Raw genomic sequence first — 13,748 nt, forward strand, 5'->3', positions numbered from 1 at the left:
TGTGGCGCTTAACTTTTCAATTAATGTTCAATTCTGTCATCTTTAAAATGAAGTATAAATAAAATAAGAATATCAATGAACTTAATACGTAGTTGACCGTACGATTTTGTAGTCTGCAGTTTGTCCTCTCAGGCTACATAACCTCAGCGAGCGTTACCAATAAGGTGGTGTAGCCTGTATGCAGCCAGCACACGAAGGAGCAGCGACTTTGAGCTGTTAGAAAAAGAGCTGCAGTCAACAGGATCTCACTGTCCCACCACCTTTTACTGTGTTTTTACTGCTGTATGGAAAATCCCTCACACAGTGCCTCATCACAGGCTCTGATCACGACGTTTTGCTCATGACATGAAACAGCACAATAATCCCTTTGCCGTTGTTCGCTTCTCAACTTGATTTTTTATTATTAGTTTATCGCTTGCAGAAGTTAAAAAGCAAATAAAATTTGCCACATCTCCACTAAGAGGCATCCCATCATAGTAACAGTGGTGATCATACAGTGAAATATGCAGACTGCCTATGCACCGCGCCACAGTGATGAACTCTTTACACATTTATCTGTGAAAGTGTGCTTTGTTGAGTCTTTGGCTCTGCTAGCCGAGCATGGTAATGATGGTTTTAACACAGTGCAATGGAAAGCAACAGAGATAATGTGTGTGTGTGTGTGTGTGTGTGTGTGTGTGTGTGTGTGTGTGTGTGCGCATTTGTGCATCACAATTCCAGTCACGACAGAAATCAGATCTTACTCATGAAGTTATATCAAAGAATGGCTGGCTCTCGCTTTCAGCATCTCTGTATCGGAATCACTGAACAGGGAGTGGCCGTGCCTGTGTGTGTGTGTGTGTGTGTGCGTGTGTGTGTGTCTGTGTGTGTCTGTGTGTTGTGTTTACCTGACTGTCTACAAACTCCTTCATCTGTAAATCAGCAGAGGTGAGTTTTTTCTGCTATTTGCTCTGATATGCTATTTGACTTAGCAGGTGCGTGTATGTGTGTGTGAGTGTGAGCGAGTGTGTAATTCATATGTAAGTGACAATGATGAAAATAATTAAGGTTGTGTATACTAAATCAGGGAGGATATAGATGTTTGAGGGTTGAGATTCTTCATTTTCATGGTTTCGTCTATTTCTGTTCCCTTTTTCCATCATATCATAGCTTATTATTTGGTAGTTTTCAATACTCAAGATGTAATCAGGCTTTTCTCAGCTGCAACCTTATGAATTATCTTTAGTACAAATTGTTTGAACCTGATTTCTTATCCAAGCTTATTTTTTCATTTAGTACAAAAAAACTTCTTTATATCCTAGAAAAAAAGGGGAACGCTTATTGCTTTGTTCTTTAATTTGATGAGCTTTTTCATTTTGTTTGTGACTGATTTGAAGTGTTATAGCACATATATGTATATCGCACAGCACAGTTGCCTTCATTAACCTGTATTTTTGTTTATTTTGTCTGTATTAATTTGATCACAGCAGCTTGAGAATGACAAACAGCTCTTTTTGAGTTACTATCAAATGTTCATTCTTCTCATAGATTTTAATTTTGTTATCTGGCAGTAGACACGTAGCAGAACACATAATAACAGGTGATAGTATCATGAAAGGCGCTTCCTCAAAAGGCTCAGTCATTCACAAGTGAGGATGGAGAGAGGTTCACCACTTTGTGAACACATGATGGTATAAAGGAGATCACTACATGGACTCAGGAACAATAAATTACTGTCAGTGGCACGCTAGATGGGTAATAGGAAGCGTGTTTGGAGTCATGGCTTCAAGATTGCAGATCTTGCTGTGAGAAGTCTACCACTTTAACTTGGATCAGTTGCATTTCTGTCGGAATGAAGGAGATGACAAAGTTTATGCAATATGCAGATGCATACTGTACATACGTGTTCAGCTAGAGCTTCATTGGACATGCTTGTTTTGAGTGGAAGTGAATCCAAACAGAATGGGCCAGCTTTCTGTTGCTGTTTTCACGCTATAGTTCTTCAAGCGGCAATGCTCAGACCACAGCTCGCTTTTGTTCTGTTAAGATTTTTCAGGTTACACAATCCAGTACACAGCAATGTACTTAACCGATTTTGTGTAGCTGGAGTTTCACTTAGGGACCATCAACATACTTACTCTTTAAATGGCCAATGTTATTTTCAATACTTTTGGTTAGACTCACCCATATATGTGAAAATTCCACTAAAAAACTAAGCAAAATTGGTTTCAAAGGACACACCGATTTGATTGATATTGTGTTTTGAAATTATTGTACAGAAATATTTTAATAGAAAATAATGACATTTTTTTCAGTTACTCCAAATCAATACTGAATTGTATTACTTCACAGGACAAAGGACAGACACCTGATTTAATGTAGCACTTCTTTTTTATTTATTGATTTTACAAATATATATATTTCTTATCAAAATACAGTGGCTCACTCATTTGCTACTTCTATCACCGGAAAAACACATTTTTCAAAAACCAAATTACATTTTAAATGCTGCTGAAATGTGTCTGACTTTGCGCAGTGCATAAAGGCTTCTGCTACCAGTTCATGTGTGCTGGAAGATTTCAGCGTCTCAAACAAACAGGAAAAATTCAGCTCTAATATGTGTTCCTATTTTCTCATGCTGTGTGCAAGTGAGTAATGGGGACACCAGTTTTTGAAACTGGTCTAATATTAATCGAGAGTGCAGCAGCTGGCAGCTGCAAAACGACCTGCAGTGTAATCCCTCCAGGCATTTGCCTGTATGTCCACTAAGTTTTTGCCACTGACAGGCTCAGGTTGTTATTCTAAGTGTCTGACAGCCCTATGGGAGGGATCCCTACAGTGGTAAACCTTTTTTTTTATTTAAGATCCTTTTTTCAAGCAGAAACAGCCAATATAGATCTCTCACAAAGCCTAGACTCCATTTACAGAAACAGATATGTGCAACACGTGTGCAGCTGCAAACCTTTCCTATTAGTCTGCGTTCAAATTGAATTATTCTTTTGATAGATTTTTTAATTTGCAATGTTTATTAAAAAGGCATTCATGTTTCTAGAAATGGTTTTGTCTATTTAAGTGAAATCAAAATTGCCTTTTTATCCTATGACCTTGATGCCCTGTCATGTGGCCTTTTTGCCCTCAAAAAATTGCCCTGCTGCAGACCAAGTGGCCTTCCTCTAAAACTACAAAATTCTTGGCCTGATCTTAGAGTACACATTCACATCACTGCAGCAAGTTGAGAAGTTAGACCTGGAGGTCAGTAAAGACAAGATTTTCAGGGGTGTTACATTATTCTTAAAGAAGCTCTAGAGCCAGCAGGAGATACCAAAAACTACATGTTGTGTTTAAGTTATATATAAAATTAGTGATCATTTTTAAATCAGAATATAAAAATAAACTAATAGAAGAAAACTAATGTACACACAAACAAATTCAAAACCTGACCTCATCGATCTTTTTCACCTAATATATTTGTCTCTTCAGAAACTCCTGATGCTGTATTTCTGCTTTGTTGTTAACTGACATGATTATAGACTAACATTATCAGTATTTTTGGGAGATACTGAGAACAAAGAAGAAAAGCCCCCAACACTATCTATAAAATTCATGAATTCCCAGGGTGCTAGAAAGGACAGACTGGCATATTATTCATTGAAGGTACCGAGCACGGTCCAGACAGGGGCGGTGGCAGAGTATTTTTTTATTTTCAGATAGGTGGGCACTGGGAGGACGGGAGTCTGAGGCAGGCTCTACGAAGGGGCAGCAGTGGGAAGGGTCCCCCACTTCATTCACCATGGCCCTGCAGCCACAGCAGCTACACAGTCAGAGACACAGAACTAATACATGAGAACTGCAAGGAGGAGATGAGGGGGAGACAGAGTCTGGACACAGACAAGAGATGTGACCCAGGACCACTTCGTCATAGTTCAGAATGCTGCAGCTCAGCGAGGAGACGCTTCGCTGAGCAGCAGAGCGTATATCACACTGATCTGACTGTTAACACAGGCTTCAGTCTGCAGTGGACTTCAAACACCTCACTGATGAACCACAGGACTGTAACGTTAGGCTTCATGATCACGTCGACACTTCTGTCTATAGTCTCCCCCACCCCCACCCCCCCCTCGTCCACACAATCTTTCAGCAGTATTTTTGTGATTTTTTTCCTGGACTTTATCTCCTGGGGAGCAGTTTCACTTTCACTATGCTCGGCTACATTACCTCTTGCCAGTACTTTGGTGGCCCTCTGCCTGTGCTCCCCTTGGATATTTGTTCTAGGGCACTCACTGGGCAGGCTTACAGTTACACCACATGGATGGCCACAGAGATTCAGTCTGCTATCAGAAGTAAATTCACAGCCTCAAGAAACAACAGTTTGACATGAAATGGGAAATGGTTATTCTTCTTCTTCAGAAAGATTTTGCTGCTGAAAAACTGACCTTGAGGAGAACTTACGCTTATGCTATACTTCAGTACGTGTCACACTTTGAGGGCAGCAAAATATCGAATGTGTTGTCCGCCTGAAAAAAGCTGAATTCACTCTGAGACGCACGGACAGCGAGGGGTCATTTAGAGTGTGTGATACAATGATCTTGTCTTCCTTTTTCATGGCCTATCTCTCTCTCTCTCTCTCTCTCTCTCTCTCTCTTCACCTCCATCTGTCACTCCTGCTTTTGCTCTTCCTCCTGTGGGCTCTTTCTCTTCCCTTCTCGTGGTTTCTGTATCAGATTTCCAATAGAATTTTTGGCTTTCTCGGTCCACCACTTTCTGTTTTATTCTTTTAGTTCTAACTTTCCCTTCAGTCTCAGCAGATTATGTGAGAGTTCAGACTGACAGTGGTGTGTGTGTGTGTTTGACTCAGTGAACTCAGTCAGGCCTTGTGGTGCATCGAGAATTGTAATCCTTCATTATATTAAGTGAATTAAAGCTGATAAAGCAGGGTTATGTCCTGGTCAGATACAGAGAGATAAAGAAGGGGCCCTCAAAGCTCTTTGGGTAGAAAAGAAACAATAGGGACTTAACAATCTCAGATTTATCCAAATCACACTTGAATGAACCTACTTATTCAGAATTATGTGGCAATACTTTCTTCTCAGCCTGTTTTACTGTTGGAAAGCTTTCCTCTATCCGTGAATATTACCAAAGATGGGTAATGAAACATGATGATCACGAAGTTCATTCTTGACATTGGAAATAGTGAATGCTCAAGGTCCACGCACTAACTTTTCCCCAGAGCATTCAGCTTCATCTTTTGTTCTACGTCAGCAGATGGCCTCTGCTTGGGTCGTGATGACAGCACACTAAGTCGTGTCATGCTGTTAAGTGAAAAAGTTTTTATCAGTCGTATTTTGTTCGAGTAGCTAAGTTTTTCACAGGCAGCTTCAGTTGGACTGAAGGTGCACTCACATCAAAAATCACACCACACTTTGTTTGATATGTTTGCTTCTTGCTGTGAACAGAATTCCCACTAAGTTCTGTCTGACTGAGTGTTGGAAGATGACCCGGACTCATCAGTGGCCAAACAGTGTGACCTTTTGTTTAGAAGGTAGTGATTGTAACAGGGTTTATACTTGTTTTCTTAATGAATAGGAGGAAAAAATAGTGGGAAACATGATAGATGGGATGCTTGACTGCAGTGAGAGAGACCACCAGGAGACAATAAAGCGTTGACTTATGGAATGCTATTGTTAGCTCTGTAGTCATGCTAGCTCCAGCACCTTATTCTTTTGTCACTGCTACACACAGTTTTCATCGCTGCCTGTTGTCTATGACACAAATGTGAAGGTTTCTTCGCCGAGTCCAGTCTGACAACACCTTACGCCAGGAAATATTTCACCATTGGATTTAGCCAGTATGCATTCAGCATGGAGTGCATATAAACATGTTATTTTTACAACTACCACCAAAGCTTCCCAGCAAGCTATTGAATCCACTATTTGTTTCAAAAACATTTTGTTATGTTGAAAGTGACCCAGGTTCATTTCCTTTGAATTAGAGGTGTAGATTTTTTTTTGTTTTTGACACACTGTAGTGTTGCAGTGACTCACTGTGAACAAATGTGAGGACAGGCACACTAGGGGCTTTGTCAGGAGCCATTGAGAGCTGCAGTGCACTGTCGAGGTCAGAACAAAAATGAAGCCTTTAGTCTCCACGTTCATTCAGCTAATTCAGTTATTTCTGAAACATTTGCAAAGAGCCCCAGTCTTTGTATGCCCCAGTGTGTAAACAGTAAACCAACAGAGAAAGAAGTGTTCTTTGTAAGATTTCTGGTTAGTGTAGTGGGTCATAAATGACTAAAGAACCCTGAATGACCATGTCAGTCGACCAGCAATTTCTTACAATCTGATCTTCTTCCCTATGACATGTATTAAAGCCTTAACAGGTCCAAAGTTTGGACCTAATCTGAAAACAGACCTACATTAAACCAACACTCAAAAATGTATTCAAAAAAAAAAAACCTCAATTGAAAGGGATTCAACAACAGTTAAAACTTCAATAATCCCATGCATGTAAATACCTGATTCAAAATATGTGGAACCAGTTATCAGATCTGATAGCGAGTAGGCTCGGATCCACTGGGGCTGTAGATGTATTGACATGAGACCCTACCAGGACCTGATGATGTGACTAAAAATAATTTGCACCAGTTCGACTCAAATCCCAGGTCACTAGGACACATTGATTTGCTGATCCATGGACCTGTGAAGACCTCTGTATTGTAGTCACTCCTGAAACTATGCCAGTGAAGCTCACAGAGCCTAATTCTAGAGGAATTCTGTCTTGGTGCAAACCTGAAGAACCACTTCTGTGCACTGTAAATAAACATGTTTTCAATGAACCTTGGACATATCAGATTGCCTGTAAAAGAAAAATGGTCTGATTCTCTCAAGGCAGGACTCCCACACAAATTGAAGGCAGGCTGCAGCACCGAGTGTAATAAATGTTTGTGTTGAATTTTTCTTCAGACCTTGAATTGTCCATTCAGTGTCCAGCACATATTTTCTTTTTGGTGCATTCAAAAAGGATTCTGTCTACTGTGGCGTTCAAAAAACCTCAGGTTTGTTTCTTTTAATTTGCAAGTGAGGATCATAGACAAACAAAATGAGAACTATTTTTACTGCATTATCATTCATTGAACACAGTGTTACAAATGTGACCACAGGTTTAATTTCAGTACGGTGGAATCACATGAAGACTCTGTGGGCTAATTTATTTTGAGGTCATTGTTATCAATGAATTTCGGAACTCTAGCTTTGCACCATCGCAAAAGTGTGATGCAATTGTGTTTGTTTTTACTCTAAATGGGTTCTTTACAGGTCTAATATGGTCATCTGCAATGAAACACCATACGATAGTCCATCCATCCCTCTGACTGTCTGGTACCACATACATTAATGCCTTTTTCATAGAGCATCCTAACTGTTTGGAGAGAGAAGTAGCACCATTTATAATGCTTTGCTTTACTAGATAAGAATGTTAGAGATGCTCAGAATTCAAAATATTCTATTAACAGAGCCTTTTGAAGCAAGCTTCAAGTTGTATTTCACCCTTTTCAAAAAGGTCTTTTTTTATTATTATTATTATTGCTGCTGCATACATACAGGGTTCCCATCAGGAAAAAGTTAAAATGTCCAACAGACTAAAAGGAAAAGCATCTGAATGTTGTGGGAGCATTTGTATGTAATGTTTCTGTAATGTTTCAAAGGTGGAGGAGGACAGATACCAGAACTTTGAATTTAAACTGGGAATTCGTCATGTTGATAAAATGTTCATTGTATTTTCTTTCTTGATAAAGAAAAGCAGATGATTTTAGTGATGGCTGGGAAGTTGACTGTGGTTAAATTTCTTTAAGCAATCAACACATGATTTGTTCATTTCCTCCTATCATACCTGTCATTCATGTAAGTCATCTTGTTATTCTTTTTCCTACATAGACTCAGACTGGACACCTCTTCTTCCTGTGAGAAGGTGAACAGGCTTTGATCCCATCTGCTCCTGATCTGTTGGTGATCCTCTTGTAGTCCAGCTGGATCCAGATGATGGAGCTCATGCTGTGTCTGCTGGTCCTCAGCTCAGTGGCCCTGAAGGAGGCTGTCAGTAAGTTCCACTTTTCTCTTTTCTACAAACACACTCAAAGTGCAAGTCAGTGTGTGTTTTCAGACATTGATGGATGGTGGTTATCATTACTATTAGAACTAGGTTTAGGTTTAGTTTTAGTGCAGAAAAGAGTTAAGATAAAGGATAGTTTAGTAATGGAAATTGAGTTTCGGATATAGTTGGGAATGAAAGTGAACACCTCTCACCTCTCTATGATACAGCTACACCGTGTTTTGTGAAAGTACGACAAAATAATACGGTTCTGTTAAAATTCCCGTCTTGTACTGTGTTGTGATGGTGCTTGAAGTCTGTGCATGTTCCAGCCAGAATCACATTGATTCTCTATGTAGACAGAGGAATTCTTTCCAAATTTTCTCTTAGCTCACTGATACTTTGAACCTCAATACAGTTTACCAAACTATTGGAACATATTTGTGTCTAGCGCAGAGTTCAATTATTGCACCATCCCTAACAGAATAGTTATATTACAGTTAACTCACAAAAGTGTGTGTGTGTGTGTGTGTGTGTGTGTGTGTAAGAGAGCTAGAGAGAGTGAGTTAAATGTGTGGGTGCACTTCATCTGGGAACCTTTAGGGCCTGATTAAAATTTCATGATTGTTGTTTTAGACAGGGAGTGGAGGGGATTCAATTTTCTCCAAGTCCCTTTTCCTTTTTCTCCACCAAGTGTTGACATACACCAATATGATGAATGATAGATGTCGATTGGGTGGAAATTAACAAGCTGTGCTAGTGTGGTGAAATGTGCAGTAACACATGTCCAGTCCCCCTGGGCTCACAATACACTCTGCAGAAACAATACTGTTCATTATCATCAGTGATGAGCTGAATAACATGCATGCTCACAGACCCAGACACAGATGATGAAGTCTTCATCTGCCCACACTGTTTGACTGAATATTTGCTCAACATGAACTGATTCATGGATACAGTGAAGACAACTAAAGCTCAAAATGCAGCATTCATCAATCTGCACTATTGAGGTGACATAGTGTCTGACAGCCTGCAGGACAGTTAATCACTGTTGTGTCAGATATTTTAGTGTGTGTGTGCTACACACACACTGGAAAAAAAAACACTCTGCACACACTCGTAGCACCTATCCAAGGAAACCATTCCTTTGCCCTCTGGCAAAAAGCCAGATGAAATGTTTGAGGGGAGAAAGAAGTTTCTTTCAGATTGTAGCAGCCTGTTAAAATCAATACACATTGTACCAAACACTGTGCAGGCTCTTAGGTTTCTGCAAGGTTACGCAGTTTAACTCAAAGAGCGCTCATAATGCAGAGAACACTTGTGGAAAGTTTTGAGAACACCAAAAAAGGAAGTTTGAAGATTTCCATTCACCTGTTTTTAAGTGCTGTGCCTTAATATTCAGTCCCAGCTGGCTGAAAAAGTTGATATTTCATGGATGAACAAAAGGTCTTACAGAGCCTGATGGAAACATTTTTTTTTTTTATAATAACTGTGTTGTGAACTACTGTGTAGCAGTCACATGCTGCCACCCACTCTTTCAGCACCACCAGAAAGCTATAAGAAAGAGTAATTGAAAAAAAGACATGCACACATGTACACCTAGACACAAACACTGTGTTGTGTGACAGAGGATACAAATGAATTTATGACAATGACATAAATGGCCTGCGGTTTGAAGCAGCAATGACATGATTCACAGCTCTAGAGTTACAAATGTTCAGTGGTGAAAGAAGTATTCAAACCTTTTACCTAAAGCTGCATTAATACAGTAGATTGTTTTGGCCGCATGGGGCAGCAAGCTGGAAACACAACATTATTGCTTTATGAAGCTGTCATGGTGAATGTGTTAGCAAACAGTTGTTTATTTACACATGGTATAGATACAGAGCAGTATCAGCCCATTAGTTTAGTACAAAGTTAAAGTAGCAAATCAACAGTATAAAAAGGAAAGTACAAAGTACACATTTGAAATAAGTAAAAATACACAACTATTTTCAGCAACACTTACTTGACTATCAAAAATAAATTCACTCATTATGCAGCACAGTGTGCTACATTAGGACATATCATATTATTGGATTGTTATAACTGATGCAATCACGTTTTAGCAGCATTTTACCTGGTTTAGATGAAGCTAATTTGAACTACTTCACACATTGTTTGGTAGCTCACCTGTAACAATGAATATCTTTTAAAAGTGATCATATGTTTCATCCATAAAATCTTCATCTGTACAGTAATTTGTGTATATGTCAATTAAATATAGTGAAGTACATTTTTTATGTTGAAATGTGGTGAATAAGTAGATTAAAATGTAAATTGCAGTGTATGTCCTACTTTTCTGTAAGTCTCTAATCTTGCTATATCCTCTTGAGATATTTGCAAGGAAATTAACATTTTATTTTGCTTTTTTTGGGGGGGGGGGTTAGAATTTCTGCTTTGCATAAATGGAAGTATGTTATTGCACTATGCTCAGTTTGGAAGCTGAACTGAGGGTTACGTGTCAGTCAGAATATTGTGCATCTTACACTGAAACAGATTGGGAAACTGATGTTTGGGTGCTTAACAAATACAGGTAAAGTGGTTTGGGAGGGACTTCAGGGGGGAACGGCAAAACGCCATTGTTGTTAGTAATGCTGACATCATTAGACCACAATGCATGGAGTCATAATTGTGTACAGTAGACACACAGCTCATCGAGCAATGAGTGAGTACCCTGTACAGTAGTGATGGATGGACCCTCAGCCCCTTCAAAAGAAATACAACTCAGGCTAAAAGCTCCTTGTTACTTGGCCTTGGAGAGACCCAGTAATATTTCTGACACATCCTTTTACGCCACTTACATTATTTTGCCACCCACACTGTGGATTTAGACTCTTTTCCTACTTTTATCTTTCGCAGCTCTTATTGACCTTCTCAGGATATCAAAAGTTGAATGAAATTCTTAAATTTTACACATTTTGTCTGTTTAACCCTCCTTGTACTCAGAGACATAAATGTAACCAAAGACTAGATGGTGACTGCTGTCTGAAAGCTGTAGCATAGCGATTTTGTTCCAGAATATAGATTTTTATACATTGTACCTACAACCTTTATTTGATAGCAGCACAGAGTAACTGGACAAACCCAGGGAAGACTGTCAAATATTGGATGCAAGTTTATCAAAGATCGAAGTTATGCAGTAAAAAAACTTGATAGGAAAGACTAGATGGGAAGCGTTACGGCTGATAGAAGTGCTGTGTATGAGGACACAATAGAATTGTCCAGGACACAAGTACAGCTCCTTACTGCTGGGAGATTTCTGGCACAGGGTTTGGTGTGTGATTAGTGAGTTGTTAAAAATGTGGTTTCCAGGTGGAGACGTGTGTGTGTCGGGTCATGACAGCGGGCCAGTCTTTGAAGAACAGCCAAGCAGTTTAATTTACCCAGAGGGCCTGAGTGAAGGCAAGGTGACCCTCAGCTGTCAGGCCAGAGCCAGTCCAGCTGCTTCCTACAGGTGGGTAACACACACACACACACACACACACACACACACACACACACGCACACACGTGTAGGCCTATGTTCTTCAGAGTCTTGTCCCCAAATTATGATTTGATACATGGAGACCAAAACTAATGTCACATTTGAGAGCTTTGGGTAATAGTCTGCTGCTGTATTTCCCCTCAAATTGCTGACAAATTGGAAATTTTGAAAAAATGACCACTGGAAAACAACGTTCTGTTTGAGGTAAATGGTAACACCTGTGATCAACATGTCCAGCCGCGGCTATGACACACTGTATTCAGAGTTCTATTTGATTTCAGGGAACAGGGCACATTTTCATTTTTTCTGTATTTCCTTGTAAATACATCTGTGATGTGAAGAGTCCCACTCATTGTTTAGGAGTGTCCACATTTTTACATGTTCTGTAATTCTTTGATATATTTGAAAATGTGGACTCCTGATGATGTGCATGTTTCAGGAGGCACTTTTGTGGAATTTGTGAATATTTGCAGTACATGCAGTGCAGACATAGTTACATATGCTTTCTTTAGAATCTTTTGCAGTCTTTTCTCTTGGTATTTTTTTGTTTTACAGCTGTTGTTTTGCATGTAGAATAGAATTTTTATAGTTCTTTATTCTTTGTAATTCATATTTTTGAATATGCCTTTTGTAACTTTACCAGATCGAGGCTCTGATCAAAGGTGGGAGACTGGTTTTTCGGGTAGTTTACATAACAATTGTCAGTTATGTATGTTATGCTTAGTGTGCTCTTATGACTTTCCCCTGCTCTCTGTCTTACAGATGGCTTGTGAATGGCACTGAGGTCCCGCTGGGTTTGGACCTGCGCTACACCCTGGTGGCAGGCAACCTAGTGATCAGCAGCCCTGAGTCTGTTCGAGACACTGGCTCTTATCAGTGTCTGGCTATCAACCGCTGTGGCACCATCATCAGCCGTGCAGCTAATCTCAAATTTGGCTGTGAGTCAGAAAAGGCTTTTGAACTGTTTAACCTTTTTGAGCTTGAGCTGTCAACGAATGTTTTAAATTTGAATATTTAATTGAATTCTTAAAAAAAAAAGACATTTGATTGTGAAAATCAATATCAGTTGTTCAGTCTGATGTCTTTAAATCTCTCTGGTCATAATGGTAAAATAATTCCTGAGTTAGATGTGAAAATGTCCTGTCTCTTTACTCTTTAACAAGTTTGTCCCTGTAGGGATCCTTTCCATAATGTTGTCAGACACTTAGAATAACAATCTGAGCCTGTCAGTGTGAAAACGCCTGGAAGAACGACATTGCAGTCCGTTTCAGGGCTGCTGGCTGCAGCACTTCAATTTTTCCAAAATTGTTGTCCCCATTTGTCAGTTGGCTACAAAAACATGGGAAATAGGGTCCATAAACACAGGTACATTTGCATAATATCTCAATTTCTCACATTTGTTCAGGATATTGAAATCTTCCAGGACAGGTGGCCCAGCACCAACTGAAAACTCTGCACACAGTGTCACTTACACAACGTCACTTTCATCGATTGAAAGTGAAATTTAGGTTGAGCTGATAATGAATGAGTAATTCAACAACACTGTGTAGGATGTCATATTTGTTTATTTTGTAATGTATAGGTATCTTTTAATAATTATATATATATATATGTGTGTGTGTGTGTGTGTGTGTGTGTGTGTGTGTGTGTATATGTGTATATGTATATGTATATGTATATAATATACAATAATAATTTAATAATAATATACTTGTAGTATGTATCTTGTTGTATTGCTTCTGTATTGATCTACATGTGATAGTAATGTTTTGTTTTTTTTTCCATTACTTTCTCTTTCTACTTTACACTGTTGCATGTTTCTCCAGATCTCAATGACTTCCCACCAGACAGCAGGAGTCCTCAGACAGCATATGAAGGCATAGGAACTTTCCTGGCGTGCCAGCCCCCTCCGCATTACCCAGGTATCCACTCTACTCAAAGGTTTCCATGTATCCTGGAAACCCATTTTCAGACTAGTAACTTTACATTTTAAACCACATGGAAGATGAAAGAAGCAGTTAAGTACATAGAAAATGTTGTGTCACCTGGAAAATATTTTCAATTTGTCATAGTTTTCTTTTGCTGAGACCAAACTATCAGAAGACCTGCAACAGCCTGCAGCTGACAGGTGGAATACAGGTCATAAAGATGGCTGACAGATC

The 13,748-nt window shown here is 39.3% G+C and overlaps 1 protein-coding gene across 1 annotated transcript in view; it reads left to right on the forward strand.

Moving 5' to 3' along the window:
- cntn2 (contactin 2) overlaps window positions 1–13,748 on the forward strand; it is a 56,905-nt gene that overhangs the window by 22,142 nt on the left and 21,015 nt on the right. Inside the window, exons 2-5 of the mRNA XM_076750205.1 lie at window positions 7,908–8,070; window positions 11,416–11,557; window positions 12,349–12,524; window positions 13,413–13,508. Coding sequence (XP_076606320.1) covers window positions 8,010–8,070; window positions 11,416–11,557; window positions 12,349–12,524; window positions 13,413–13,508 — 475 coding nt within the window. The 5' untranslated portion in view covers window positions 7,908–8,009. The remainder of the gene's footprint in view (window positions 1–7,907; window positions 8,071–11,415; window positions 11,558–12,348; window positions 12,525–13,412; window positions 13,509–13,748) is intronic.

The sequence above is a fragment of the Chaetodon auriga genome, chromosome 2 (assembly GCF_051107435.1).
Source record: "Chaetodon auriga isolate fChaAug3 chromosome 2, fChaAug3.hap1, whole genome shotgun sequence".
In the NCBI taxonomy this organism is placed as follows: domain Eukaryota; kingdom Metazoa; phylum Chordata; class Actinopteri; order Chaetodontiformes; family Chaetodontidae; genus Chaetodon; species Chaetodon auriga.